This window comes from Erigeron canadensis, chromosome 2 (assembly GCF_010389155.1).
Source record: "Erigeron canadensis isolate Cc75 chromosome 2, C_canadensis_v1, whole genome shotgun sequence".
In the NCBI taxonomy this organism is placed as follows: domain Eukaryota; kingdom Viridiplantae; phylum Streptophyta; class Magnoliopsida; order Asterales; family Asteraceae; genus Erigeron; species Erigeron canadensis.
Window position 1 is genome coordinate 39865859 of NC_057762.1, and position 26871 is coordinate 39892729.

The 26871-nt window shown below is 34.8% G+C and overlaps 5 protein-coding genes across 6 annotated transcripts; 2 read left to right on the forward strand and 3 right to left on the reverse strand.

Moving 5' to 3' along the window:
* Positions 1-2803: 2803 nt before the first annotated feature.
* On the reverse strand, positions 2804-6768 carry LOC122586398 (DUF21 domain-containing protein At1g47330). Its single transcript, XM_043758390.1, has 12 exons — positions 6281-6768; positions 5463-5539; positions 5273-5356; positions 5050-5163; positions 4863-4949; positions 4647-4786; positions 4471-4558; positions 4145-4218; positions 3879-4006; positions 3542-3777; positions 3238-3284; positions 2804-3146 (listed from the first exon to the last, which is right to left on the reverse strand). The coding sequence occupies exons 1-12, from the start codon at positions 6453-6455 to the stop codon at positions 3050-3052; spliced, it is 1347 nt and encodes a 448-aa protein (XP_043614325.1). The 5' UTR covers positions 6456-6768; the 3' UTR covers positions 2804-3049.
* Positions 6769-10593: 3825 nt separating this feature from the next.
* LOC122586399 (putative S-adenosyl-L-methionine-dependent methyltransferase Mjls_1072) lies at positions 10594-12064 on the forward strand. Its single transcript, XM_043758391.1, has 2 exons — positions 10594-11150; positions 11322-12064. Exons 1-2 carry the CDS (start codon positions 10697-10699, stop codon positions 11963-11965), a joined length of 1098 nt encoding a protein of 365 aa, XP_043614326.1. The 5' UTR covers positions 10594-10696; the 3' UTR covers positions 11966-12064.
* A 23-nt stretch (positions 12065-12087) lies between these two features.
* On the reverse strand, positions 12088-14206 carry LOC122586401. Of its 2 annotated transcripts, none has more exons than XM_043758396.1 (6): positions 13928-14206; positions 13734-13841; positions 13517-13641; positions 12625-12725; positions 12431-12490; positions 12088-12299 (listed from the first exon to the last, which is right to left on the reverse strand). In XM_043758396.1, the coding sequence occupies exons 1-6, from the start codon at positions 14133-14135 to the stop codon at positions 12215-12217; spliced, it is 687 nt and encodes a 228-aa protein (XP_043614331.1). In that variant the 5' UTR covers positions 14136-14206; the 3' UTR covers positions 12088-12214. The 2 variants fall into 2 exon arrangements, with proteins under 2 accessions (XP_043614331.1, XP_043614330.1); XM_043758395.1 differs by having other exon boundaries at positions 13517-13644; positions 13928-14203.
* A 2528-nt stretch (positions 14207-16734) lies between these two features.
* On the forward strand, positions 16735-21865 carry LOC122589136. Its single transcript, XM_043761378.1, has 6 exons — positions 16735-17067; positions 17525-17724; positions 17832-20744; positions 20909-21041; positions 21137-21399; positions 21494-21865. Exons 1-6 carry the CDS (start codon positions 16821-16823, stop codon positions 21704-21706), a joined length of 3969 nt encoding a protein of 1322 aa, XP_043617313.1. The 5' UTR covers positions 16735-16820; the 3' UTR covers positions 21707-21865.
* A 959-nt stretch (positions 21866-22824) lies between these two features.
* Positions 22825-26617, reverse strand: LOC122587270 (probable LRR receptor-like serine/threonine-protein kinase At2g16250). Its single transcript, XM_043759392.1, has 4 exons — positions 24452-26617; positions 24234-24362; positions 24063-24085; positions 22825-23740 (listed from the first exon to the last, which is right to left on the reverse strand). The coding sequence occupies exons 1-4, from the start codon at positions 26290-26292 to the stop codon at positions 23151-23153; spliced, it is 2583 nt and encodes an 860-aa protein (XP_043615327.1). The 5' UTR covers positions 26293-26617; the 3' UTR covers positions 22825-23150.
* Positions 26618-26871: the final 254 nt, after the last annotated feature.

Sequence of the window (26871 nt, forward strand, 5' to 3'; positions counted from 1 at the left end):
ATAATCTACACCACACTCGATGTCACCTCCACCACTAACAGTCGCCCCCACCACCACGCCGTTACTGCTACAACCACCGCCGCATTATGCGAGTACCCTCCTAGTTAAAAATATATAGATAAGAAACTTAATATATCTAACCAATTGTAGATGATGGTGGACTTGGGATGGTTCACATGACATATCAAATGTGCTGACTATATTTTGTAAAAGTTCAATTAAGTGGATGAAGTATCTTACGAAAGTCTTTGTTTATATGCGTTAAACAAATTGTTATTACTATTTATTTTCCAATTAATGGCTTTACAAATTTTTTTAGCTAAGAATGATTATTTAACATTTAGTTTTAAGAGTTTATACTCGTATGTTGTGGAGAAATTAACAAAGTTTCTTACATCCATTTAATTTATCAAATTCATCATCTAATTTGGATTAGCTTATCTTGACGTGTCATGTATTATTGACATGGTGAAAAGATAAAAAGCTTTATTTAGACGACTAGCGAGCCTATCAAAATTGGGCCTGTTTCGGTTAACTTTTTAACGACTATCTTATTTTATTTTATTTTTGCAAATTTACTTGGTGACTTTTTTGCTCAAAACAAAGTTGAATAGGTAGTTTTTGGGTTATGAGCTTATTCAGTTCATTGCTTTATAACAAATCTAATGTTGAAAAGCTAATAAGCTAGCTTTCATACGCTTATCAAAGTTAGTTTTTTAAGCTCCTAATAAGCATAAAGCTTATTTGGATTAACCAGTTGCTTTTTAGCTTTTACAAAATTCCAATAAAGCCACCTTAATAAGCTACCCCAACACCAAAGCCAAAAGCATAGCATGTTACCCAAGAGGCCAAGACCAACACTAGGAAACTAATGTTCTAAAAAAAAAAAACACTAGGAAACTACACCAAGTACGTGGTGCCACAATTACACATAACAATATAACATTGAGAACAGACTTGTACGGAAATCCAATCACGAATACAAGAATGCTGGGAAGTAAGCATTTTATTAAACACCCAGCGCTAAATTTACTTTACTGTTAGTAAATTTAATTTGTATATAAGGTACCATTTTGTATGTATGTTATATTGCTATATCGTATCAGTGAAAGCCTCGTTATCAAAATCCTAAAAAATTTAACAACTATATGAAACCGTTAACTACTTGTGAATCTTTTTGTTTTAAGACAATTGAAGTCATCGTGTCACCATCAGTAGTGGCAATTTAATAGTCTACATCAACAACATATGATTTGGACCAAAATAGAGCTCATATTTAATAAATTGATTCAGTTGGCAAGCTAGAAAAGGTTGGTCGAATATCCATATCTGATATGTTATGTATCTTAAATATTGGACGATAATAACTAAAAACAGTGTATTAATTTTGTGCAGTTGTGCTTATTAATGAAACGAAATAAGTCGTTTTGGATAGCATGAAAGATGCGAATTATATGTGCAACCGCAAGTGGGACTGCCATGTCATATAGATATATAAAAAAATATAAATATAAATTATAAATATAATAATTAGAAATATATGGCAAGATTAGTAACAATTTGGAGCCGGTAAAAAGTTCAAAACCAATATATAAGTTTTAAGTCTTCAACAGTGAAAACCTCATGTAATATAGTAAGACACCTTGTGTTTTCAAAACTTTTTGCTCTCATTTTTCATACAATTTGTTATGTGAAACAACTAATCAAATATGCATTCCTCACATCGCTAGTGCTGATGCATGATGCAACTTAAAGGTTCATACAACGTGGAATTGGAGTTTTGAGGAAATACGTATGGGTCCTCTTAATATCTAGATGAGCTCTTCTAAACTAAACTTGTTGAGTAAAAGAGTTCAAGCATTAGGTTTTCTCAGCCCATCATATTCTTCAAAGAGAACCCATAGTAATTGAACGCGTTCCTACATCTCATCTTTGTCCCCACACTAAGTATAGACCATATTTTTTTCTCTTGAAGGCATGAATTATCCACAAATATCGAGAGATTCATCATACGTTGTCTTAATCAAGTCTGCACTCGAGAGTCCCCTCACACAAATCTAAATCCCTCGATGACAAACCCCTATTACCTAGGGGAAATCTCACCTAGATCCACCGTGGAAATTGAATACATGTCACCACCACCAAATATGACTAGAAAAAGACTCGAACTTGATACTACTTGTGAAGAAACAAACTTATTTACCACTATACCATTTTAGAGATGGGTTCCATGACCATCTATTCAACCATAAATCTCTGGTGCCAACGAGCAACAAAACTACCAAACTTAGCACTCTGGTTTCTTATTGAATACTTTACCAAAGTTCATGTTATGAGGTCGTAGTTGCTTTGGAATTTAAAATTGAAGATGAAAGAGAGCAGTTGTATTCTTCTCGTACTTCATGATTTGAAATGAATGAAGATGAAGGGGTGTGTTAGTCAATTTGGTAACGAAAAATGATTAATAGATCTAATTGGTGTGCCTAAAAATAAGCCTAAGCATAAGATGATAACACATTCAATGATGAATAGTCTCATGATACATGTGCCAAACAACTAAAACATTAGGCAAATCTTTAGGACTATGTTTTAGGTCCATCAATCATTTTTTGTAAAAATGATAAATTGATCATTCTTTTAAGTTCATTACAAACTCAAAAAAGTAGCCTTGGGCAAAATTGCAGGTCCTTTTTTCTGTTTTTGAAGAAGAATAGTACATCGAACCAAGCCTGCATGAGATAGGTTACAGCATACTAATTTTTTCACGCTTTTGACTCATGAAAAATTACAACATATTTTTAAGTTGGAGAAAATCTCTGCCTTTGAAAAGAATTCAATGATTTACATTATAATAGACATCTATTCTTATATAATACACCATATTTGTTATACGAACTGAAATTTATATAAAAGAAGGATAGGCATTCAGAACTCTTACTACATAAAGTATGGATTGCTACATTCAGTAGAAGATTTACCTACAAGAAAGCCCACCGAACTAAAGGCATCATAGCAGTTGTATGTGAAGCTTCAGGAGTACAGGACCTTGTTATTTTGCTGTAGTATCTGAACCAGCAAGTAATGGGATTGGGGAATCGTGAGGATCAAGAAGATTCTCCTGTGACGCGTTCATGTTGATCCTTATTCTACACAAACAATATAGATTTTGGGTTAGTCGATATGCAATTAAATAGAATATGAAAGGTTCTCTTTCCAAATTGAAAAACGCCATCTAACCTGTTATGGATGTTTACATACTCGTCGGTTTCATCCAATATTTCCTCCTGAAAATAGAGTATGTTAGGAATGCAACGTGTTACATCCAATAATTACCTTTGAAATTGCAAAATGTTTTGAATGAAAATTGTAAACACCATTAAACTTAAACACGTAATATAAACCGATAACTCGTGTTATTTTTGTATCAAAATCTATATTCAGGTTCAAAAATCTTGAAACTAAACTCAAAAGGTAAAAATGTCTCTGTTCTTTTCATATGATTTAGAATGTGCATATCACCAGAACTGAACTTTGGGTATACCTGAAGAAGTTCTTCGATAACGTCTTCCATGGTAATAACCCCAACAACGATTTCGTTTGATGGGTATTTGGGAATGGGATTGTTGTCCAAATCCAATATGCAGAAGGAGCAACCTCTATGCCTCTTCTTGAAAGCAGGAGTTGAAGGTGGACTTCTCTTTGCCTGCTGATCTCCATCACTCTTTAAATCACTATCAACATCATGTGAAGTTGATTTGTTTGCCACACTATGAGTTTCTGAAAATATCAAATTGAAAAAAAAAGAGGAAAAAGGTATTAGATTTGAATGTGTATGAGCTAATATATAGAGAGATGTCAAATTAAATATGTTGTCTTACTGTCTGCCTCCTTGGGCTTTTTCAGTGTGTCCAATTTCTTGTTCAGATCTTTGTACACTACAGCGATATGACTGTGCCCTTTCTGGAATTCATTTAAGATATCATAAAGAGGCATGTTGTCTGTAACCCTGAAGGTTGAATCGACAAAAGATAAAATAGTTACAACGGGGTATGTTATGCTTAGATGTAGAGAAAGATACAACTCATAAATTTGGTCAAAAGTATATAAATCAAGATAACATTAAATGAGATCGTAGATTCCTTACCTTGGAACTTTCCTTAGTAACATCTTTCTGAGAGGAACTGCATCATCCGGGTCAACTGCTAAGAGATTCTTAACCTGTATGTAATAAGCATAGACACAAGCTCAAAGCCTCAAAGAACAGTAGTGTTACAAAAGTTGATCACCGTTATGAATACTTCATATATTCTCTTTAGTTGTTTATTGTTAATATGTTAAATGACTCCCTAGTCAACCCATGCTTTGATGGTTTTAGTGAATATGGAAACTTATTTACTAATTGACAAGCAGATTTAATTATACAGAATGTAATATATGGAATATGGTAGCATCCCATAACAAAAAATATACCAGGATAATTCCAATTATATTTGTGCGGTCTCCATAATAAACGGGAATTCTGCTGTGACCCATGGTCATAATTGCATTTAAGGTATCCCTGTGCAGGCACAAGAAATCAGATTAATGCACACAGAACATGAGCAAACCGACCTTGTATATGATATGATATGAAGATATAAACCCACAACGTAAGAGTTCCATCCAGGTCAAGTGAAAATGCCTTCGATATAGGGGTCATGGCATCCTTTGCTGTCTTTTCAGTCAGCTCAAGCGCTCCAGCGATGATAGTTGTTTCGTCATGAGTCAAGTCTCCTCCTTTCCCGGCCTAAACACAAACGATGCATAAAACAATGATATCTTCGAGGTTAAACTTTTTAACTGTCATTAGTTCTTTAGACTACCTCATTGCCGTGAAAATCCACAAAAGTTTTTAACTCTGCTCTCCGCAGAAGGGCAGCGTGTCCCTTGCCCAACATCCAATCTAATACCTATTTAAAATTACATAAAACACATACCAGATTCTTATTATTGATACTAAAATACATAATTAACACTCACAGGTATTTGATAATATAATAAAGTAATTACCTTGCTGATAGGGTAAGCAATAGGGAAGAACAACCATAAGAGGAGACGGACAAAAGGTGCCACCGTTGCCCCAACAGTCAAACCATAACGCGTACAGATTGCTTGTGGCAATATCTATACAAAAAAAGTTGAATGTAAGCAGAGTTGATCAAGTAGTAGAACAAGAACACGTCTCGTCTAGGAAAAGTATAACCCGGTTAAAATTTAAATAAAAATAACCAACCTCACCAAACATCAGGATCAGTGTCACAGATATCAGAACTGCAGCCCATGGAGGAACAAGTTTATCCAGAAAAATCGGAAGGGACTACAAAAGTAAACAACAGATAATCAAGATTATCTATCACATGATGCAAACAACACATGTTATACTGTTAGTCTGTTATCAACGAACTGAAACAAGTTGCACATACCTCCATTGCTAAAGCATTGCCAATTAAGAGTGTACAAAGCAATAAATGTTGATTCTTTACCACCGGGAATATTTTAGCTGCAATCAATCATAGCGCCAGATATTAGCATAACAACAAATATAACGATAAACATGTATTTTAATACGTCTACATCTTTCATATCGGATTTAGAAGTTTCAAAATGGGGAATTACTGTCATAATGTATTGTGTATATGCTGCAATTAATATACATAGAGTTCAATTCAAAAATAAGTACCAGGGGTAGAAAATTTCTTAGCAAAAACAGGTATACGGATGACGTTTCCCTGTTTGAGTTACGCAGGGAAGGTAAGAATTTTACTCACACAATTGTTAACTAAAAAGTCAATTTTTCATGAGCCATGAATCGTTCATCAGCCATTCCAAAAGGATTGATTTTCCTGAAACTCCAACCAGTCCATAACAGACCGCCCCATGACCAGGTAGATCAAATTCATCGATCATCCAACACAACATTTGTTCTATTCTTTTTCTACTTAACTTGTTATAAGCTCAATAGGAATTCTAGTACATTAATTAAGTACTACATCTTAAGTCATACATTTGACAAATAAATTCCCCTTAAGTGTTATTGTTGAGAAAGCAATTATAGCAAACACATGCCTAAGGAAGGAATATTACCTACTTAATTTCTACCAACTACTTATTATTTTTATTTATATAACTTAATGCTAATCCATCACCAAAAAAAAAACAAAAAAACAAACAATTGTAGATATGAAAACAGAAATAAGTAAAAACATTGGGGGGTTAGAAAGAAGGAAGGAAGGAAGGTTACAGGCATGGATGCGATCTTTAGGGCGACCAGACTGCATAAGGACCTCAAGGTCAACAAGGCCTAAAGACATGAGTCCAAGGGTTAGACCTGCCATCAGACCTGCAAACACCACTAGCCCCACGATCACCATCAAATACAGCACAAATTCCGTCTCACAGCACTTCACTTCCCCCATTCCACCTTTCCTCTCTATATATACGAGTATATATTATCCTAATCCCCAATCCCAATTGGGCTTCTTAGTAAATGAAATGAAAAGTTGTTAGTGGAATAGTGGAGAAAGAAAGCCCTCCCTCCTTCCTTCAGTTGGAGAAACAAGAAAGAAAGACAGACAGACAAGCAAACAAACTTCAACAAGAATATTTGGAGGATACACCACCGTCACCTCGTTCTTTTCGATGCATTTTATGATTGCGCCCGCAAGGAACAACTTTTACATTTACCTTGTGAAACACTTTTTTATTTTTATGGAAAATTATAAAATCCTCCTAAAAATGGTGACACCTGATTCTATTAATTCTCTATTTTGATCTTTATAGTCTGGGCTATTTTTTTGGGAACATAAGTGATGATGGGACTCCATGACACTGTCTTTTCACTGTCCGGTAGAGATCAACCATGTCATCATCACAGTCAACCCGTTAATCTTATGTTATTTGACAACGTAGCTTAACAAGTCATTTAAAAAAAAATTGAATTGAATTGTTGAGTTAGATCTAAAAACCGAATCACGACTCGGAGACAAAAAAATGTTTCACAAGGTGGATGACAAAATTGTTCACTCAAACACATGTAACTAATTTTTAATAATGTGTATTTTATAAGTGAATGACATCGAATAAACTATTGAAAGACATATAGGAGAGTATTTGGGCAAAAAATGTTTTGATTATAAAATGTTTGGATCACATTATGTGTTTTGATTGTACAAACTAAGAAAAAACGAGTGAATTTTGGTTGTATAATAATAGAAACAATCACGACTTTTCATTGTAAAAGTTGGAACAAAGAATGTATTGACCGCAACGATGTTTACTACACATTTCAAAATGTTGTTTTGTTGCGAAAATATATTATAGAAATTCACTTGATATCCATCTCATTCATTGAATATAGATATTCATGGATGAAATTTATTTAAACAAATATGGATGACAATTTTTTTAAAAAAGATATCTCATAAATATCTAATCCATTATCATCCCTATATAAAACTATAAAAGTATGTAATCATGCTAATCTATAGTATAAAATGTCCTTAATTAGAAGTAAAATAGAAAAAACTGAACAAAAAAGAAAAACAAAAAATCGTGAAAACAAAAACGCCAAAATCGAAAATTGAATGAAATCAATTGGTTTGGTCGTTTGGTTTTTTGTTCATATTCAAAAATCCGGCCCGAAAATCAAACTGAATATATTTTAATTTATTTTATATTTATATCCTTTTATAATTTTTTTTATTACTTATGGTTAGTAAATAGGTTAATATACAACTTTTTGTTTTTTTCTAGTGTACAAATCAAAATAAATTATATATTTTAGACATAAATGCATAACAAAATCAATCTCGTTTATAATAAATCATATAAATTTTAACACCAAAAAAATATAATTAGTTAATTAAAAACATCTGTATATATATATATTATATATATTTTTCATATATATTTTTCTTAATCGTTGAATGTTTATGTTAGAACTTAATAAGGTAAAAGCATAAAAATAAATAAAAAACATAAACTGGCAAATCGAACTGATGCAAAACCAGATCCAAGAGTTATGGTTTTTTAAATACTAAAGGATCTGTTCGAGTTTCGGTTTGAACCAAAACCGACATATGCTCAGCCCTGGTAAAATGTAAATGGTGTTGGTTGTTCATTAACAAGATCTTTTTACTTTAAATTTTTTTAATCTAGGTTTCAGTCTCACATTTATATTCATTAAAATGGGGTTGAAATGAAAATGTTTACAGTATTTCTAGTAGTTTACGAGTAAGAAGTAATATAACTTTGACTTTAAATATTACTTACTCTAATAAACCAATTGGTTGTGAACAGTAAAATAACACGTTTATGATATTTTGTTAGTATGACCTTTAATGCTATTGATAAATCACTTTAATTTTAATAGGTGCATTGCATTAATGCATAATATCATATCTTATATAATGAATGTTGTTAGTATTATCCTACCATTTCAAAATGAAATTTTTTATCTGCTTTATGTTTTTAGGATTACATATCACATATGTATCATATACTAGTAACTTCTTGCATTCTAAGACCTGGATATATTGTTAAGGTTCAAAACTTGATCCCGGATAGCACCATATTAATTCTTTGCAAGTCAGATAGAAATGACTTTGGGGATCAATTGTTGTCATTTAACCAACAAACTGGAGATTTTGCGAAGATTTATTTTATCGTACCCGAATAAATTGTCATATTAGTTGGGATTTAAGAGAACAAGATGTGGCAGCTTTCAACAATGACATATATCGTGAATGCAATTTACGTAAAGAATACAACCCTTGTAACTGGTCAGCCATGAATGATGGGATTTCTTTTAGTTATGATTTTAGAGATGATAAATGGGAAAAAAGATACAATTGGAATTTAACAAGTACCTAGGCAAAATGAGAATTATGTATTTCAATGTGAAATAAATGAAGTTATATTATAAAAAGATGTTAAGTAGTATTGATCTCACATTCTCACCTGCCGTTAAAAAGAAAAGTATTGATCTCACTTACATTATCTTGTATGTCTTTTCAATTGATCTTGTATTCTTGTTTCTAGTAAATTTCTTTGTTTGTCATACTCAATTACATTTACACATGACAAATTTCCTTGTTCATACTTCATACTAAATCAAATGTGTATTTTCATCCCATTATGGGAAGAAGCCCCAAAGGCCCAAACCTCATACAACAGTCCAACTTCTAAACCAAAAGAAATGACCATATGCCTATAAATCGAACTACTATGGAGTAGAGTTTTCATTGTGAATAATTACATACTCGTATTTAACAGGTCCTGAACAATCACAACATTATTGACAATTGAGCGGTAGTCAATATGGTACCAATCACAGCAAGTACTAAAAAGTGATGTTCTGATAAAACTTTAGAGTTAAATCCGATGCACATTAGTTTTAATACTCATAATCTCGAATTCTTTACCGGCCGGCTTCCAAATTTTACCTTGTCACATCCTTACGGCTATTCACCTCAAATAAATAAGTTGCACTACAATTCACGATCACTAATCACTATACCCAAATCCAACTATTCATGCTCATCCAGTATCTGACATTATGTACAAGATACAGATATGTGTAATGCAGTATGCATATAGCAAATCAACGTTTCAGGAAAAGTAATCACCTTTATAACAAGATAAGAAATTTGTGCCAGTATATGATATGAATAATGTCTGAATTACTAGTCTTTTGAAAACGTAACTAGTCAGCACAAAGTAATCAATTGTATGCACCAGGTACAAATTCCTATGACTAGAAAAAAAGGAATTACGGCTCTTGTAATAGTTGCTGTCCACAATTAATTCACGTGGAAATCAATCTCATTCTAACCACCTGAACCATGCCAAATAAGGCTGGCTAACATTACACCACCACCACCAAAATACAAAACAGTGACCATGACCAACCTAACACAACACAAAAACAAACGTCACCTCCAACCCAAAGTACAACATTTCACCATTCTTGAACCACATATAATATATATTGATCCTCTAATATAAGAATACACATGACCTATTATTATATCTTTGTGGGTCATGCAAAAGTCTTTTTGCTTACTTCTAATTTGGCGGTACATTGTGCATTATCACTTGTACTTTTTTTGTGTGTGTTTATTTATGACATGATATATAATGTCGACCAAAATGATTCAAAAGTTATAATACCGGATAAACTCGCAACAACTCTAAGATTAGTAGTTTCATGATACGAAATAATAAGGGCAATCACAAGGATGGAACAGGTTAAAAACTGACCACAAGCCTAACCTTGACTATAGAGATTAGAGAACATAAGATTGGTGGTAAATGAAACTCTATTATTTACCACACAAAACTATTTAAGTGTCAATAGATATTAGCATAAAAGTTATGCAGTGATGTATGAACCTACAGCCGCATGTTTAAAAAGAGGGGGGGTTCATAAATATGGGCTCCACTTCGTACTCGAAGGAGAATAGCAAAAGGTAACAGAGCATATGAAAGGAAATTGGGTGGCAGTCGTGGACTTGTTCACTACCCTATGCAAAGAACATGGATACGATTCAGCATTTTTATGAGACATTGATTTTGTGTGTGGCTCTCTTTTCCCTTATCCCCTTAAAATTATGATCATTTCTTAACAAAATAAACCCCACTTCCCCTTTCATTTCAAATGCATTACCCTCTTCCTTCAACTCCTTCTATTTACTCCCTCAAAACCCAACAAACTAAACTAGATATTAGCATAAACGTGACTGTTAACATGGAGAATGGGGCTCTCCCGGATCACCAGAACTGGCCACAACCGGGGTTGTTGTATAATGAAGCGCTAAGGGAACTCCATGCAACCATTGAGAATAACTGGGACTCGGTTAAGCAGTCAGCTTGCCAGACTGCGGCTGGGAGGGCACTATGGAAGCATGTGGTACATGATCCTTTAGCTGAGGTGTTTGCGGGTGAAACATATCTGAATAGTCTTTATGAGAAGATCAAGAAAGATAGGTTGAGCAATGCGAGAGAAGTTTCGGGGGTGATTCTCGCGGTTAGGACTTTATGGTTTGAGTCAAAGCTCGAGGCTGCTGTTAAGTCTTTTGGTGGTGCAGCTCAGGTTGTTCTTCTTGGTGCAGGTTGGTGATCATTTTTCCTGCATTATCACTTTACAGTATTGTACAAATTGCATTTACTTATATTCTAGCCCACTTCTAAGAAAATATTTCCAACTAGCAGGAAAGGATATCTGTTGGTAATTGGTAAATGATACTTTTTTCTATATGCTTATAGAGCTTGTTTACTATCAGGAATGGATACAAGGGCATATCGGTTGGAGTACTTGAATGACAGTGATGTTTATGAAATCGATTTTCCAGAGGTGCTGCAAATGAAAGACACGATGTTACAAGCAGCAACTGACTCAATAAATGAACCGAGTCAACTGATGTTGACTGCAAAATCGCTTAGAAGAATAGCGGCAGATATCAGAGATGATGACTGGTACAAGAAGCTTCAGGGGTCGGGCTTCATACCTGAAAAGAGCACTGTGTGGATTCTTGAAGGGATCATCTATTATCTTCCTCATTCTCAAGCTATGGGAGTATTGAAGACGATAGCTGATAATTGCAACATCACGCAGACGGTTTTGTTAGCTGATTTCATGAATAAACAGTCCACCTCACTCTCCAAATCCAACTTCCATTTCTACAGTGACTGGCCTGATCATCTGCTTCCTTCTTTAGGGTTTTCTGATGTGAAACTTTCACAAATTGGAGACCCAGATGCTGATTATGGTCTGTTGCATGATCCACTTAATCTGTTTAACAAGCTGCGTGGCTTGCCGAGGTCAATCCAAAATAATCCAGAAGATGGAACTCCATGCTGTCGGTTGTATTTGGTGCAGGCTACTGGTTCGCCCAACCAAACAATCTCGAGAACTGATTCTTCATGAGCAGAGATATGCATATCAGACAGTCGATTATATATAGGTTTATTGGCATTAATGTGATTCTTTATAGAAGCAATAATACAGTACTCCGGAGTTTACTAATTTTATCAAGAGCAACAAAGAAGTGATGAAAATGGTTATTGGTATTTTACTTTCTGGATAGAATAAAACCAACAAATTCAAGTGAGTTGGATAAAACAAATTCTTGCAATTTTACATTATAAAGAACTAATATACAATCAAGCGAATTAGTCAAATCTCAAGACAATCTTTGATACTCTGTTCAAAATTGTTGAGGGTAGATATGGTATCTATTAGTGCATCTGCCACCTTCTGTCTGTAGGAAACAGAAGTAGATATATATTATTATCCAAATTTACACATACATACTTTATAGTCATGTTTAGTCTCTGTATTACACATTCGATTTTTACCACACGGGTCTGGTCCATGTTTATAGAGACATACCTGTCAGATACAAGCTGAGCAGTAGTACCATTTGCCACGGTATTTAGAGAGCTAAAAGACCTACAATCAGATAACAATCATGTAGCTTGTAACCAAATGTCAAGAAAAGTATGAATATGTGATTTGCGAACAAATTTATTTCTGCCAAGCACTTGCACATATAATTGTTTATAAGCAAAGATATTGTGAAGTACCTTTCTAGATCACTGAGCTTAGCCTCAGCCTCCACCTTTGTTGGATCCTTGTCATCGAGCAATGAAGCCGCATTTTTTAATACCAACTTAAATGTGCACACCTGCAAATTGAAATGATCTTGTAATTCAATTCTCTTAATTCTTCCATTGTAAGACTATATCAAGTGAGTAATGTTAGCACACTGCACATCGTCGACTGATTAAATAAGTAAAGGCAAGCATCAACTTATGTGATATATAGCTAATGATCCCATTTCCTTAACCATTCACTTGAAGATAAACAAAAAAATTGGGATTTATAACGAAAGGGAAGATGCTATAATGTTAGAAACAGAGGATTAGGTGTAATCAGTTTTGTAAGAATCAATACATCAGCAATCATCATTCAAACCTAAATTACCCAATGCACTATCACCATTTACTGAAGATAGATAATATTACTATCTAATACCTGCTCAACAGCTTAAACCCCTAAGAACCTGAAGATAACAACGTCAACTTATTCAAAATCTTAAGAAAGTGGTGCATCCATGACTAAGTGATCACAAAAAAATGAATGTAATGGAGAGCTATCCCTGTTTGGCTACCAAAAATTAACTGATCCTTTAGCTCTAATATACACAGCCTAACCGGTATTTCTGTGGCTGTTTCCAGACTTATTCCCTAGTCAATCCTCATACTTTTGCACTTAACTAATCACGTATACATCTATAATCTATAATCTATATCTATAATACCTTATATATACAAGATCTCCAAAAATCTCAATTAAGGAACTGAACTACCTAAAATACCCTCTCCTTCATTTATTAATTTAACATTTACTGTCAACGAATAGTAAACTACTGCTGCTAAAAACGAACGAAATAGGAGGAAAGAGAATTTATTTTACCTCAACACCAGTATTGGATTGAAAAGTAACAATGGAATTCCTCTCCTTAGGAATACAATCTCTTGAAGCCGATATAAGCATTCGTTGAACCTCTTCCAAATCTTTTTCCGGCGATATTCCACTTCCTGCTGCCAAAATCCGAAACAAATTCAACTTCAATAATTACTGTAAGTTGTAATAACAATAAATAGTAATTAATTAGTTAGTTGGTTAGTACTGATTAATGTATATGCAGCTTGAAGAGTGTTTCGAGAAGCATCGATTGGAGCTAACAAATATTTGGCTGCTTTCTTCTTCTGATCTCTTAACCAATCCTTTGGTCCTGCTGTTATTATTGTAAGATGTAAATATATTTATACATGATGGAACAAGATAATATGAATGATTAGGGTTTATAAGTAAAATACGTACAAATGCCGAGTGAAAATGCGGTGGCAGGCGGAGGTTGATGAGAGAGGAAAGGGAAGATGGATGTTAAAATGATGCTGGTCATAGCGACTCTGCGGGTGGTGGTAATGAGGTGTGAAAGTGATGGCGGTGGTGGTGATTTTGGCGGGAATACGGTGGTGATGGTGGTGGTGGAGGAGGGGATAAGGGTAGATAGTGACGGTGGTGACATTTTTGCGGGTGGTAGTTTGATGAAAATATGAAATATTTATATTTTTTTAATTCATATTTAATATTTTTAATATCTTTTTTTTTTATCGATTCGATTTTGGAAAATGAGATATGCTACTAGTGTATTTAAATTGCATTATGGGGTACTTGGAGTATTTTGATCTTTACATATAAACCCTAGTAAATCATATATTGGTTCAACAAACCGGTTTGGTTTTGGAAAATCCGACGTTTTTAAAAACGGTTATTGTTTTTTGGGTTTTTGGATCGGGTGAAAACCGAGTTCAAATCGGGGTAGGTTTGATTTTTGACAAAAAACAAAAAAAAAAAAAGAAGAGAGAAAGGTAAAGCCGGTAAAAAAACCAGTTAATGCATGACCACAAACCGAATTCAAACCGACTCGAGTTGAGTTAAACCAATTGTTGACGACAACTACATGCTACCCAATCTATAATTTCATATAAAAATTAAAGATATAACATATATATATTTTGGTTTTCATAGTTTAATCTAAAAAATGCATGGTTATATTTAAAGAGTTATAAAACCAGATTTTAATCTTTAACTTTCATCTTTATGCCACATGTTATAATCATTAGACTATCATTGTTATTTTAAATAAAATAATGTAAACATATAAATGTATTAGTTATTAAAATATACTAACAACGAGTACCAAACAAAATAAAAAGATATTTCAAAGCATAACTCGCAGTTCATGAATATGATGTTGATATGAGCCGCTTTATCATTTGTAAGATGCTTATGAGAGAGCGGAACAAAGTTTAATGTGAATTGTATTGTGAGTTTAAAAGAGAAGGTCATGTATTAACACAACAGACACTCTAAGTTATAATTATGAGAAAACAATTTGGGTGTATGTAACTTGTTTTTAGTTACTGTTGTAAGAAATAAACATTGTTTTAGTTCATTATATGTAAGTTTGTCTCAAAACCGAACGAATAGTGTAAGAAATCGGCCGGTGACTAACGTGGCACCATTAAACATCTGATATATGGCCCAATGAGAGACCGCTACATCAGCATTTAGCAGTGGCGGAGCCACGTATGCACCAGGATGGGCCAAGGCCCACCCCAACTCTTTTGATAATGCAAAGACTCACATGTACATTTCTATCAAATTTTGGCCCATAGTTTATATGGCCCATCCAAGTCTAAAAGAAGTAATCCCCTGCTCATTTCATCCGGGAGTTTATGATGAGTTATGAATAATGCTTCATGTTTTATCCTTCACTTTACTCCTTATCTATAACTAACATTCTAACGTAAGAAAGGTATATTATATCTTGATCATTGAATTCTATTCTATGATTTACCATCTCGGCATATCATTTTTATTTACATAAATAAACATTGGTTAATATATAAATATAAGAATTTAAGGAAAAGAGATATCAATAGATAAGACATTTCAAGTGTGTTTAATTTACCATCTAGACATCTCCTTTTATTTACATAGATAAATATAGATTAATAAGACAATAACTAAATATTTTTGTTTTTATTTACACAAATTATATATTTTAACCTGTTTAAGCATTTTAGATAATTTTAATGACTTTAAAAAGCATCGCACCAGTTATAATTTTCTATATAATTGTATAAACACAATGTATAGTCTCTTTATACTATGTTATCTTGTTTTTTTGAACTTTTAGCTTTTAGTACTCGTTCCCTCGTGGTTTAGTTTTGGCCCATCCAAGATATAAATCTTGGCTTCGCCACTGGCATTTAGCAGATTATTTACACGATTCGTTCAGTTTTAACATGTTATTTACATACAAGGATCCGTTAGATTACTCCAAGTAGGTTAATGGTAAGAAAAAAAAGAAAGAAACTGCTCAGTGCCGCCTTCCGCAGGTTTTGAGCCCCAATACCTCGACGGTGTATGGGGGAGGTTAAGTTATAAGCAAACTTTACCTCTACCTAAGTAGAGAGACTGCTTTCATGTGTCTACCTAAATGGTAGAAAAAGGTCCTCCAACCTTTGCATGAGATAAGAATCGAACCCATAACCTCTGTCTCCAGAGGACAGAGTGTTTACCACTGATCCAAGTAGGTCTCAGGTGCAAAAGAACCAAAATATCAAATGCAAATTGTATAAACACGTATTCGTTATCAACACACATTCTTGAGTTTAGTCATTTCACGTGAGAGAGCTTTGAAAATAGCATGACCTTTTTGAACCATATGTAAATAACAATATGATAAAAGAATGGGAATATGAGACTATTAGGCACTTAAGTTGAGTAAATTTATGTATCTTTTTCAAAAACATAAAAATTACGAGACCCATATATTTATTCAAAATATTAAAATTAGTATGATAATTCTATCATCATGGTAGAAAACGAAGTCGATGAAATAAAAAAAAATGAAAGGTAGTTACCATTTAAAATCAATACCTAATTACACTCGTTGAACAACCATTAAAATCATACCAAAAATAATTACTCTATTCGTAACCGAAATCCAAAAAATGAATCCAACTTTGTAACCGCCTTTGATTTAACCTCACAAAATCTCAACCCAAAATCCCACCTCCAACTAGTTTTCAAATTTCAAAACAACACTCCATCACTCTCATTTCCCCCACCTTCCTTCAACGGTATCAAATTTCCCCCAATTTCTCCATTCCCCCCTAAAAAACCTTTCACCCATCCATCAATGGATGACAAAATGAAGCAAATACCAGCATTCACAGTACTAAAAAACGGATCCATTCTTAAGAACATCTTTCTATTGCATAAATCCTCACTTGAAGACTCGGATTCAGTCGACGAACAGATTTTACTCGTCGGACGTCACCCGAACTGCAACATCACTCTCGAACACCCTAGTATTAGCAGATACCACCTCCGTATTCACTCCGATCCTTCTTCTCGCTCGCTCTACATCGTTGATCTTTCATCAGGTATAATTAATTCATTAATTCTATTTTATTTACTTTCTAATCAATTTGTAAATCATCATTTATATATATGTATCTATATCCATATATACATACGGTAAATATATGAATGTATATGTATGTTTATGTGTATGTATATATGTAACTGATTTGGTTTTATTATGATTCTAGTTCATGTTAATATATATATATATATATATATATGAATGGATATGTATGTATATATGTAGTTGATTTGATTTTATTATGATTCTAGTTCATGTTAATTAATATATGAATTGATGAATGTGAATGTATGATTATGTTAATTAATTTATGTGTATGTATATATGTAGCTGATATGTATGTATATTGTAGTTCTTGTAAATAAGTATATAAATATATGTATATTTATGCTTATGTGGATGTATATGTATATGTATGTATATATGTAGTTGATTTGGTTTTATTATGATTCTAGTTCATGGAACATGGGTGTCTGGGAAGAAGATTGAACCAGGAGTTAATGTGAGATTAAAAGAGGGGGATACGGTGAAATTGGGTGGTTCTAGTAGGGTTTACGTCTTGCATTGGGTTCCGGCTAGTGAAGCATATGATCATAATGGACAGTTTGCGCCTGTGATTTATACGATTAAAGAAGGGGAAGATGAAACTAATCAGGTACTTGTGATTATTCTTTATTGTTTATTAGGTAATTTGTTGCGTCTGTAAGGTGTTTGATGAAATGTCTCTTTATGTTTTTCCTTTTTTTTTCCGGAATTGTATAGGATGAGAAACTTGAAACTCGTTCATGGGATGATGATCTGGAGTGTTCAGATATATCGCTGTCTAGTAAGAGTCATGGTTCACCTGTAACGAAGTTGAATCCATTTACGTTTTCTGGGCAGAGTTATTTGAGTTCTGTTTGTGATGATGCTGAGATAGAACAGTTGAGTTTGTCTTGTACTGGCAATGAAAATGATGAAACTCTTGGCACTATTTCGGTTAAGTCTCCAAGTGTTGTCTCAGGAACTAAATCTGTGATAGATCAGTTGCATTGGTTGAATGATAACTTGAGCAATGAATTCAAGATGGTCAGTTATGAGACCAATAAAGATGATATGTTTTGGGCGCCAAGCTGCTCAAAGTCTTCATGTGATGACACTGAGGCAGAACAGTTGAGTAAATCTTGTACTAGCAATGAAAAAGGTGAAAGCTCTGGCACTGTTTCGGTTAAATCTCCAAGTGTTGTCTCGGGAACAAAATCTGTGATAGATCAGTTGGATTGGTTGAACGATAACTTGAGCAATGAATTCGAGATGCTCAGTTATGGGACCAATAAAGATGATATGTTTTGGGTGCCAAGCAGCTCCAAATCTTCATGTACTAGCAATCAAAACAGTGAAATCTTTGCCAAAGTTTCTGTTCAGAGTCAACTTGTTGTCCCAGAAAGTATACCTGCAAGAGAGATTTACAGCAACCTAAACAAATCAGAGGATCAGATGAATTGGTTGAAGGATGATCTGAACAGTGAATTTGAGCTGCAAAGTCACAGGATCACAAAAGAGGATGTGTTTTCCGGGGCCGGCTGCTCAAGTTTTTCCAGTGACGATACTAATGTAGAAGGATTGAGTCCCTCTAAAACAGGCAATGGAAATGGCGAAATCTTTAGCACAATGCTGGTTAAGCCGTCACTAACCTCAGAAACTATATCAATGATGGAAGAGTCCAATAGCCTAAACAAATCCTTTGATCTGCTGGATTGGTTGAAGGACAATTTGAGCAACGAGTTTGAGCTGCAAAATTATGAGGCCGTCAAAGAAGATGAGTTTTCTGTGGCAGAATGCTGGAAAACAGGCTATGAAAATATTACTGTTCCAGTTCAGTCCTCACTTGTTGTCCCAGTAGCTATATCTGAGACAGAGTCTTGTGACAGCCGAAAGAAGTTATCGGATCAGTTGCATTGGTTGAGGGATAATCTGAGCAATGAATTTGAGCTGCAAAATCAAACGATCATCAAACAAGATGTGTTTTGCCTGGCTGACAGTTTAAGTTCTTCCTCTGATGATACTGAGGTAGAACAATTGACTCCATCTAAAACAGGCAATGGAAATGCTGGACTCTTTAGCACTGTGTGCGTTGAGCCTTCACTTGTCTCAGAAACTAATTCTGCAGCAAGAATTTCTGACGACCTAAAGATACCAGAAGATAAAAGGAATTGGTTGAGTGATAATTTGAGCAATGAATTTGTGTTACAAAATAATGGGATTGCTAAAGATCTGTTTTCTGGGCAAAGCTACTCATATTCTTCCTGTCATGATACCGAGGTAGATGTATCAGAGATTTCTGACAGTTTAAACCGCTCAAAAGATGAGATGAATTGGCTGAGGGATAATTTGAACAATGAGTTTGCTCCGAATAATTGTGTGTCAGAGGGAGAAGATTCATTTTCTGGGCCAAATTGCACAAAATCTTCCTGTGATGTTACAGAGTTAGAGCCCTCCATTCCATGGGAAACATGCGAGGAAAATGGTAGTGTCTATGCAGCTGTTGCTAATGAGGCCCCACTTGTCTCAGAATTCATATCCGTAAAAGCGACATCGGATAGCTTGAACAAATCAGAAGATCAGCTCAATTGGTTGAGGGATAATTTGAGCATTGAAACCTTTGCCACTGTTTCTATTCAGGCCCCACTTGTTGGCTCAGAAGCTATATCCGAAGAAGAGATTTCTGACAGCCTATACAAATCAGAAGATTGGATGAATTGGTTGAGGGACAATCTGTGCATTGAATTTGAACAGCTCAGTTATGACACTATGAAAGATGCTCGGATTTCTAGCGAAAAGCATGAAAAAGATTCATCAAATCAAGACATAGCAAGAAGCATCGAAAGTGATATGTGCAATGAAAGCGAAACCATAAATCAGCAGAAAGTTGACAATTGCTCAGTTCCCATGGCCCTTCTTGATGGTGTAAACAAAGATGGAGATGTGTCTTTTCAGCCAAGTAGAGCAGGAGAGGCGGCTGTTAATACGTGTTGTAAGTTTGAAGAAGAAATGGAACGGGCAAATACGACCGATGTATCAATTCCTGTGGTTCTTGTTGATGATTTACAAAGCCAGGTGGACGATATATGTGTCGAATGTGAATCGATCGATCATGAGATAATGAAGAAAGAATCAGTTTCAGTGGTTCCACTTGCTGAAACATGTACAGATCAAAAAGAAGCTTTTACTCCAGACGCAGCAAGAGCCAAAGAAGTCCCTATCGATCTGGAGGCATTGAAGAATGGATCAGTTTTAATGAATCCGTTGGATAGTTTAGATGGAAATAAATTTGAGATATTTACTCCAGACAAAGAGAACAAGGATCCAAAAGCTTATTCTGTGAAATCTTCTAAGAAAAGATGGATGGAAGATGAACATAATATATCAAGCCACCACACAATATCGAAGACAGCTGTTAGGACTCCTACTGTCGACGAAGAAAAATACATTTTCAATTTTCCTGCAGAGACTAAAAATGTCTTTATGCAGAAATCATTGAATGTTAAAGATATGGCTGATCCGTTGGTCTATTATGACGAAGCATTCTTATCTAACACAGAAAAAGAGACTGAATCAAGACAAGGGAAAATGGAGGGAAGTCTCAGTTCCATCAATTTTTCTCAAACTGTTCAAAAGGCCATTGATTCTACTCATGTAAGTTTGCTGACGTATTGTATCACTATCGACATTTACTACTTACTTATTTTTTTGTCTGGAGTATAAGTATCAATGTTGGCACTGCGCTAACATCTTAAATCTCAATCACTCTTATATGATTTGAAATTAGATTAATTAATTGAGAACTAATCATGCTATAGAACTTCCTCGGAGGATCAAAGGAAAATTGGATCATGATTGTGGACATTGGCAGCCTGCTAAATGCAGAGTCTTTGAAGCACTTGACGCTCCTGGAAGGCCTTAAAGGGACTCGGCTTGTCATACCCACAGCTGGTAATCAGTCCTGGTTTCTTTTCATTAAATTGATCATAAAAGATTATTATGTAGTAACTAATGGCTGGCATATTTCATTGACATTAATTTATCAGTCATGAGGGAACTAATGGACATAGAGATTCAAGATACTTTCTTGAAAACGAGCACAAAAAAGGCTACTTTGGCATTGAACTGGGTTGAGGAATGTATGGAGAGCACAAAGTGGTGGATTCACATGGACGATGAAATCCTTCTTTCACCAGAAGCAGAACCTCATGTCCTTGAAACCGCCCTTCTTTTACGTGAAGAACTTACTGATCAAAAGGTTATAATTCTTAGCAATGATCTCAACCTGAAGATCAAAGCCATGTCAGAAGTAAGTCTCCCACTTCACCCAGTAACCCACCATGAGTTTTAGTTTCTGTTTATATTTTCTTTCAACGATTACAACAATATTTTTATCTTTGTAGGGAATTATGTGTGAAGCAGCAAAAGAATTTCATAGGAGTCTGGTGAATCCTTTTTCAGAGAGGTTTATGTGGGCTGGAAGCTTGGCCAGAGGACGTACTTGGTCCTGTTTAGATGATGATATATTGAGACAAAAATACTATGGGTGCAGTTTAAATGGACCACATATGTTGAAGGGTTTGAAGCTATTGGCACGCACGACAACTTTCCAGTGAAAGATTCTGTTTACTGGCTAGTTAGCTTTAAATTTCTGCTTGTGTGAATCACGTTACAACTTAAAAAGAAGAGGTGATATACCATCATAGCTTGTCATTAGTACATGTTTGAGATTGTTACATACAGAAGATTATCAACATTGATCTCCTTTCCTTTAATAGGCGATTGGATCTTCCCATTCTTTTAAATGACGTTAAAAATACAAATATTAATAAAGCAGCTCGGTCGGTCTAAACTGCAGCTTTGACCTTCCTATCTTCAACCAAATTGCATATATTGAGTTCATGATATCTTATACTAGGTGTCTAGTAAAGTGCATAATCCTGTTAGCCTCCCAAATTGGCCTGGTTTGGGAGGTTTTAGAAGCATAACCAGCTCCACTAAAAACAACTTTAAATTGTCCAATTACCCGATCACTGTGTTCAATGGATCATTTTCAATGCCGTGCAACGTTGGACGTCAAATTACATTTTGGGGACAACTTTTTAGATCTCATAAATTTAAACCCAAGAATCTATAAAAGTCTCTTTTGTCACGAGAGCACCTGATCATCTCCACTCCTCATAGAAAGAAACCCACTATAGGTGAGTAGAAAAATCCCATATCGACCATGAAACCCCAATATTTAGCGCCTATGAATGACAAAACTGACTTGGTCAATCTTTAATAACTCAAACCTATGATATTTATATAAATATATTCTCGATTGAGCCAATTCAGTTACACCACTAGCAAAGGCAACTTGAAGTTGACATTTTTGGGAAGGCTCGTGAGAAAATGACTTAATCTGTCACTAACATACAACTTGTCCCACTAAAAAAAACCAATTTTCTTCCCTAATCTCATCAAAAATTATGTCACTTCCTTCCTTTCAATTTGCAACTTGTATGTTTTCTTAAAAGTTTTTAAATATGAAATTCCATTCCATACAGTACAAATCAATCAATGAATCAAAATTATTAGTATCAAACTGATTTACTAAAGTTTAAGTCTCATAGGATTCCATTAATTTAAGTTTCAAGATTATTTGAATGTACAATGATACACACTTCACTTATATTTTCATTTCTTATTTTTTTTTTTTTAATCAAAGCAAACTAAAGTAAGGGTGAGCACCTTCAAGGCAATTTGCTTTAGATTTCTGCCACATTACATTACATTACATTAATAACATATGTCTCAAATCTTCACTCTTCGCAATTTACACTTAACTTCATATGGATCTGGATCTTCGACAACATACATCAAGAAGAAATTACATGCTTTTGGAAGCACAGAATCTCAGAACCATAAAAAAAAAAATTTAGCCTCACACCAGTTTTTGCTTTAATACAATTTTACCTCACTCTTGACCCGACCCTCCGGCGTCGGCCAGCTCCAAGCTTCAAAGTCAAAAACTTAATGAAGTTTGTCGATAGTTCAAGACCAATGTCACTGATTTCATCATCGACTTTCATCTTGCCTCTCGGCATCATTGATTTCTATAGGCTCCGGGAAAATCTCACTCGATAATCTTCTGCCATTTCCACCACTTCCCTGAGAGTTATCTCTTCCCGACTGCTTTGGGCCGCTGTTACTATCTTTATTTGTTTGGCTTTGACTATGCGTACTCCCTGAAAAGCTCTGCCTCCAGCTACCAAATAATGCAACACTCCAAGATCTTTGTGAGGAATTATTTCTTAACCTTTCAGAGCTAAAGTCTTCTTCTCTTATAACCCTAAAAGGATTTTCCAATGCTTTCAAAATATGAGCCATTTGAGGCCGTTTTGCTGGCTTTGGATTTAGGCAAGACTTAGCGACGATGGCTACAGCCCATACCTCTTCCATCAAATCTTCGTCTATAACTAGAGATTGGTCTACAATCTTGGATACAAGTTCCTTGTCGTAGTTGTTGATAAAAGTCAATGTTTGGTCAAGCCATTCCTTTGTGGAGGTGTCTGATGGATTGCTGATTCCAAGTTTGCCCGTTACTAGCTCAAGCAAGACTTTTCCAAAACAGTATACATCATACGCACAAATCGGAGGTACCGATCCTATTTGTTCCAAAAGTGAAACAAAGATATATAAGTTTCTCACAAGGTCTTTGGGATTTCCATATTCTAAGTGCTTATTGTATATCTTGAATTTATATGCAACTTCTGAATGTTTGGATAAAAATTTATTAAATAATTCGCACTTGTTTAAGCACCATTGGAGGTGCTTTTTTTGAAAGTGCATACTACTTTTTTACTTCAGAGAAGAGTCATGTCTAAGTAATTTTGATATTTCTAATCGGATGTAAGTTCAAACATTAAACACACACATTATGTGATATTACATACTTAGAGGAATCAGAAAGTAAAGATGTTCACATACCAGAAGGCGACGGTTCAGAATTCCTGCAAATCCACAAACGAAAAGAGAGTGTAACTATCTTGTATGAGAAAGATAATAATGCTAATAGTAAATGTAACAAAGTACAATAAGATAGTATAATACTAGTGCAAAGTATTGAGATACAACTTGTATGGGAGAAATGATTCTTACGATGAAATCCTTAGCAGTCTTGTGATAACATTCGGATTGTTATCCACTCCTTGAACACAAACTTCACTCAAACTTCCAAGTCTTACTTCATATTTATCATCAAGTAGGATACTGCTTGCTTGAATATCTCTGTGGATTTAAAACAAAGAGAAGGATAAATATCCTAAAATTCTCCACCACTGGCATTAATAGCATATAATTAATTTTGTTTTAAGTACCTATGAACAAGGGGAGGATTGCATTCGTGATGCAAGTACGCTAAACCTTCGGCAGCTCCAATAGCAATTTTTAATCTTGTTATCCAATCTAATGATTGCAAACCACTATCTTCCAATTTGGTAGACCTGTACAAAGAGTTTGATAGATCTCCATTTGGCATGTACTTGTAAACCAGAAGTTTCTCAGTTTCATGTTCTAAGCAATGTCCCAAAAGAGGCACCAATCTATTGTGCATACCCTTTCTGAACAACTCTAATTCTGACATGTAACAATCTTTTTGCGATGAACGCATATCGATTCTCTTGACAACTACCACAACTCCATCTTCTAATTTCCCTAAAAATAAATCTCCACTGTGTCCATGCTTGATAAGGTCTGTATCACCAAAACCAGTTGTAGCTTGCAGCATCTGCTCATATGTATATGAGTTCGTTAAGCTTAATATATCAACTGAAATGCCTTGTACCGTAACATTCCCTTCTTCTTGAACAGGTTCCACATTGGCACTTCTTTGGCTTACCCTTTTCTTATTACATGTTTTCATTACCAAAACCAATATCACAACTATAATTACAATGACACCGAGTCCACCAAACACCCCAGCCATCACATATTTCAAATGGTTGCTGCCCTTTTCCGAAACTGGAGGTTGCACTGGAGATCTAGAATCACCATCAAAAGATAAATTCCTAGCCGTATAAAACCTCCTGCAATCATCTAAAGTCCTTTGGTGGTCTTGAAGCCGAAAAAAGCAGTTTCTTGAAGTTAAATTTCCATTCCCAATCCCAGTCTCTAAACCTTGAAGATAGTTGTTAGAAAGATCAACTAAAGCAACATTCAGAACACTGGAGCTAACCCTTCCATAGAATTGATTATTTGAAAAGTTTAAACTCACACCAGACGCATTAGAAAATACCGAAAGGTTTGGAAGATTGCCAGTAAAATTATTACTAGACACATCAAAAACAACAATACCCGGCAGGTTTACACTCAAGTTCCCACCCAAAGCATTATGTTGAACCAGCAATCTCCTCAAGCTAATCAACCCTCCTAATTCCACTGGCAATGAGCCAAACAACGAATTAAACGAAAGATCAAGGTGAACCAACCGAGATAGATTCCCAATCTCCACAGGCAAACTCGAGGAAAGACTATTGTTCGAAAGATTCAAACTTCGCAGATTCGAAAGCAAACCAACTCCATTTGGAACAGGCCCAGAAAGGAAATTCGATGATAAATCAATCACAGTAACACTCCCAAGACCCGAAACGGACTCAGGAATCGACCCAGTTAACATATTAGACGAAAGATTCAAAACTGATAAACCCGAAAGAAGCATCAAAGAATCCGGTATATTCCCAGTAAAAGAATTATCAAAAAGATTCAAACTTTTCAAGTTTTTCAATGACCCAATTGAAAAAGGAATAGGTCCCAAAACTGAGCTAGAACTTAAATCAAGCACCTGGAGTGCACCAAGATTTACACCTAGCCAATCAGGTATAACACCAGGAAGATAAAACCCTGAACTATTAAAAGAAACCAAACTACTACAATTCTTTAAAGAATCAATATCAAACCCGGGATTTAACCCCCCGACCCGGGTCCGTTTTAACCCGAATAAGTTTATTCCGGTTACAGTTCCATTCCGGCATTCAATTCCGGTCCAGTTCCCACATGGGTCAGATTTAATTGGCCAGTATCGTGCCCGAATTCCTAATGAAGCTCGGAGATTAAGCAACGCTTTGCGTTCTGTTTGCGAACTCAGTCGCTGAGTTAACACCGAGTTAACCATTAACAATAATAATAAAAATAAAAATATATTCTTCAAAAAAATCTCCATATGTTTATTTTTCCCAATACCAGCAATATTCTATTGTATATACATAATATATTATATTTGTGTGTAAAAAAATGAAAAGAAGTGAGGAAAAAAAAAAGGAGGGCTTTTTTTTGAATTAATTAAATAGGAAATCTGTATGTATAGGTATAGATATTGAAGTGGTGTGTGTGTGTGTGTGTGTAAGAGAGAGAGGGAAGGGGAGGGGAGGGAAAACAGGATTAATGGTGTGGCATTAAAGGAAGAGCCATGTTTCTCAACAACAAAGGTGATGGACAATTAATATATTTATGTATGTGGGAAAAGCTCATGATTCTGGGGAAGAAAAATAAAATACATACAGTTTTATTGTGTATGTATATGTGTGTGTGAGAGGTGGAAGAAAAGTTGATAGGGTTATGTTCGTTGACCGAAGAATAATGGAAAGAAAATGAGCTGAATGTATTTTTTTTTTTAGAAATACTAAATATAGCTCTAAAGGTTGTATTTAACGTGCATAAACAAATTTATACCTTCTGTATTAAAAGTTCGTCCCCTGATTTTCATGGTAAATTTATAAACAATTTATACACTTTAAATACA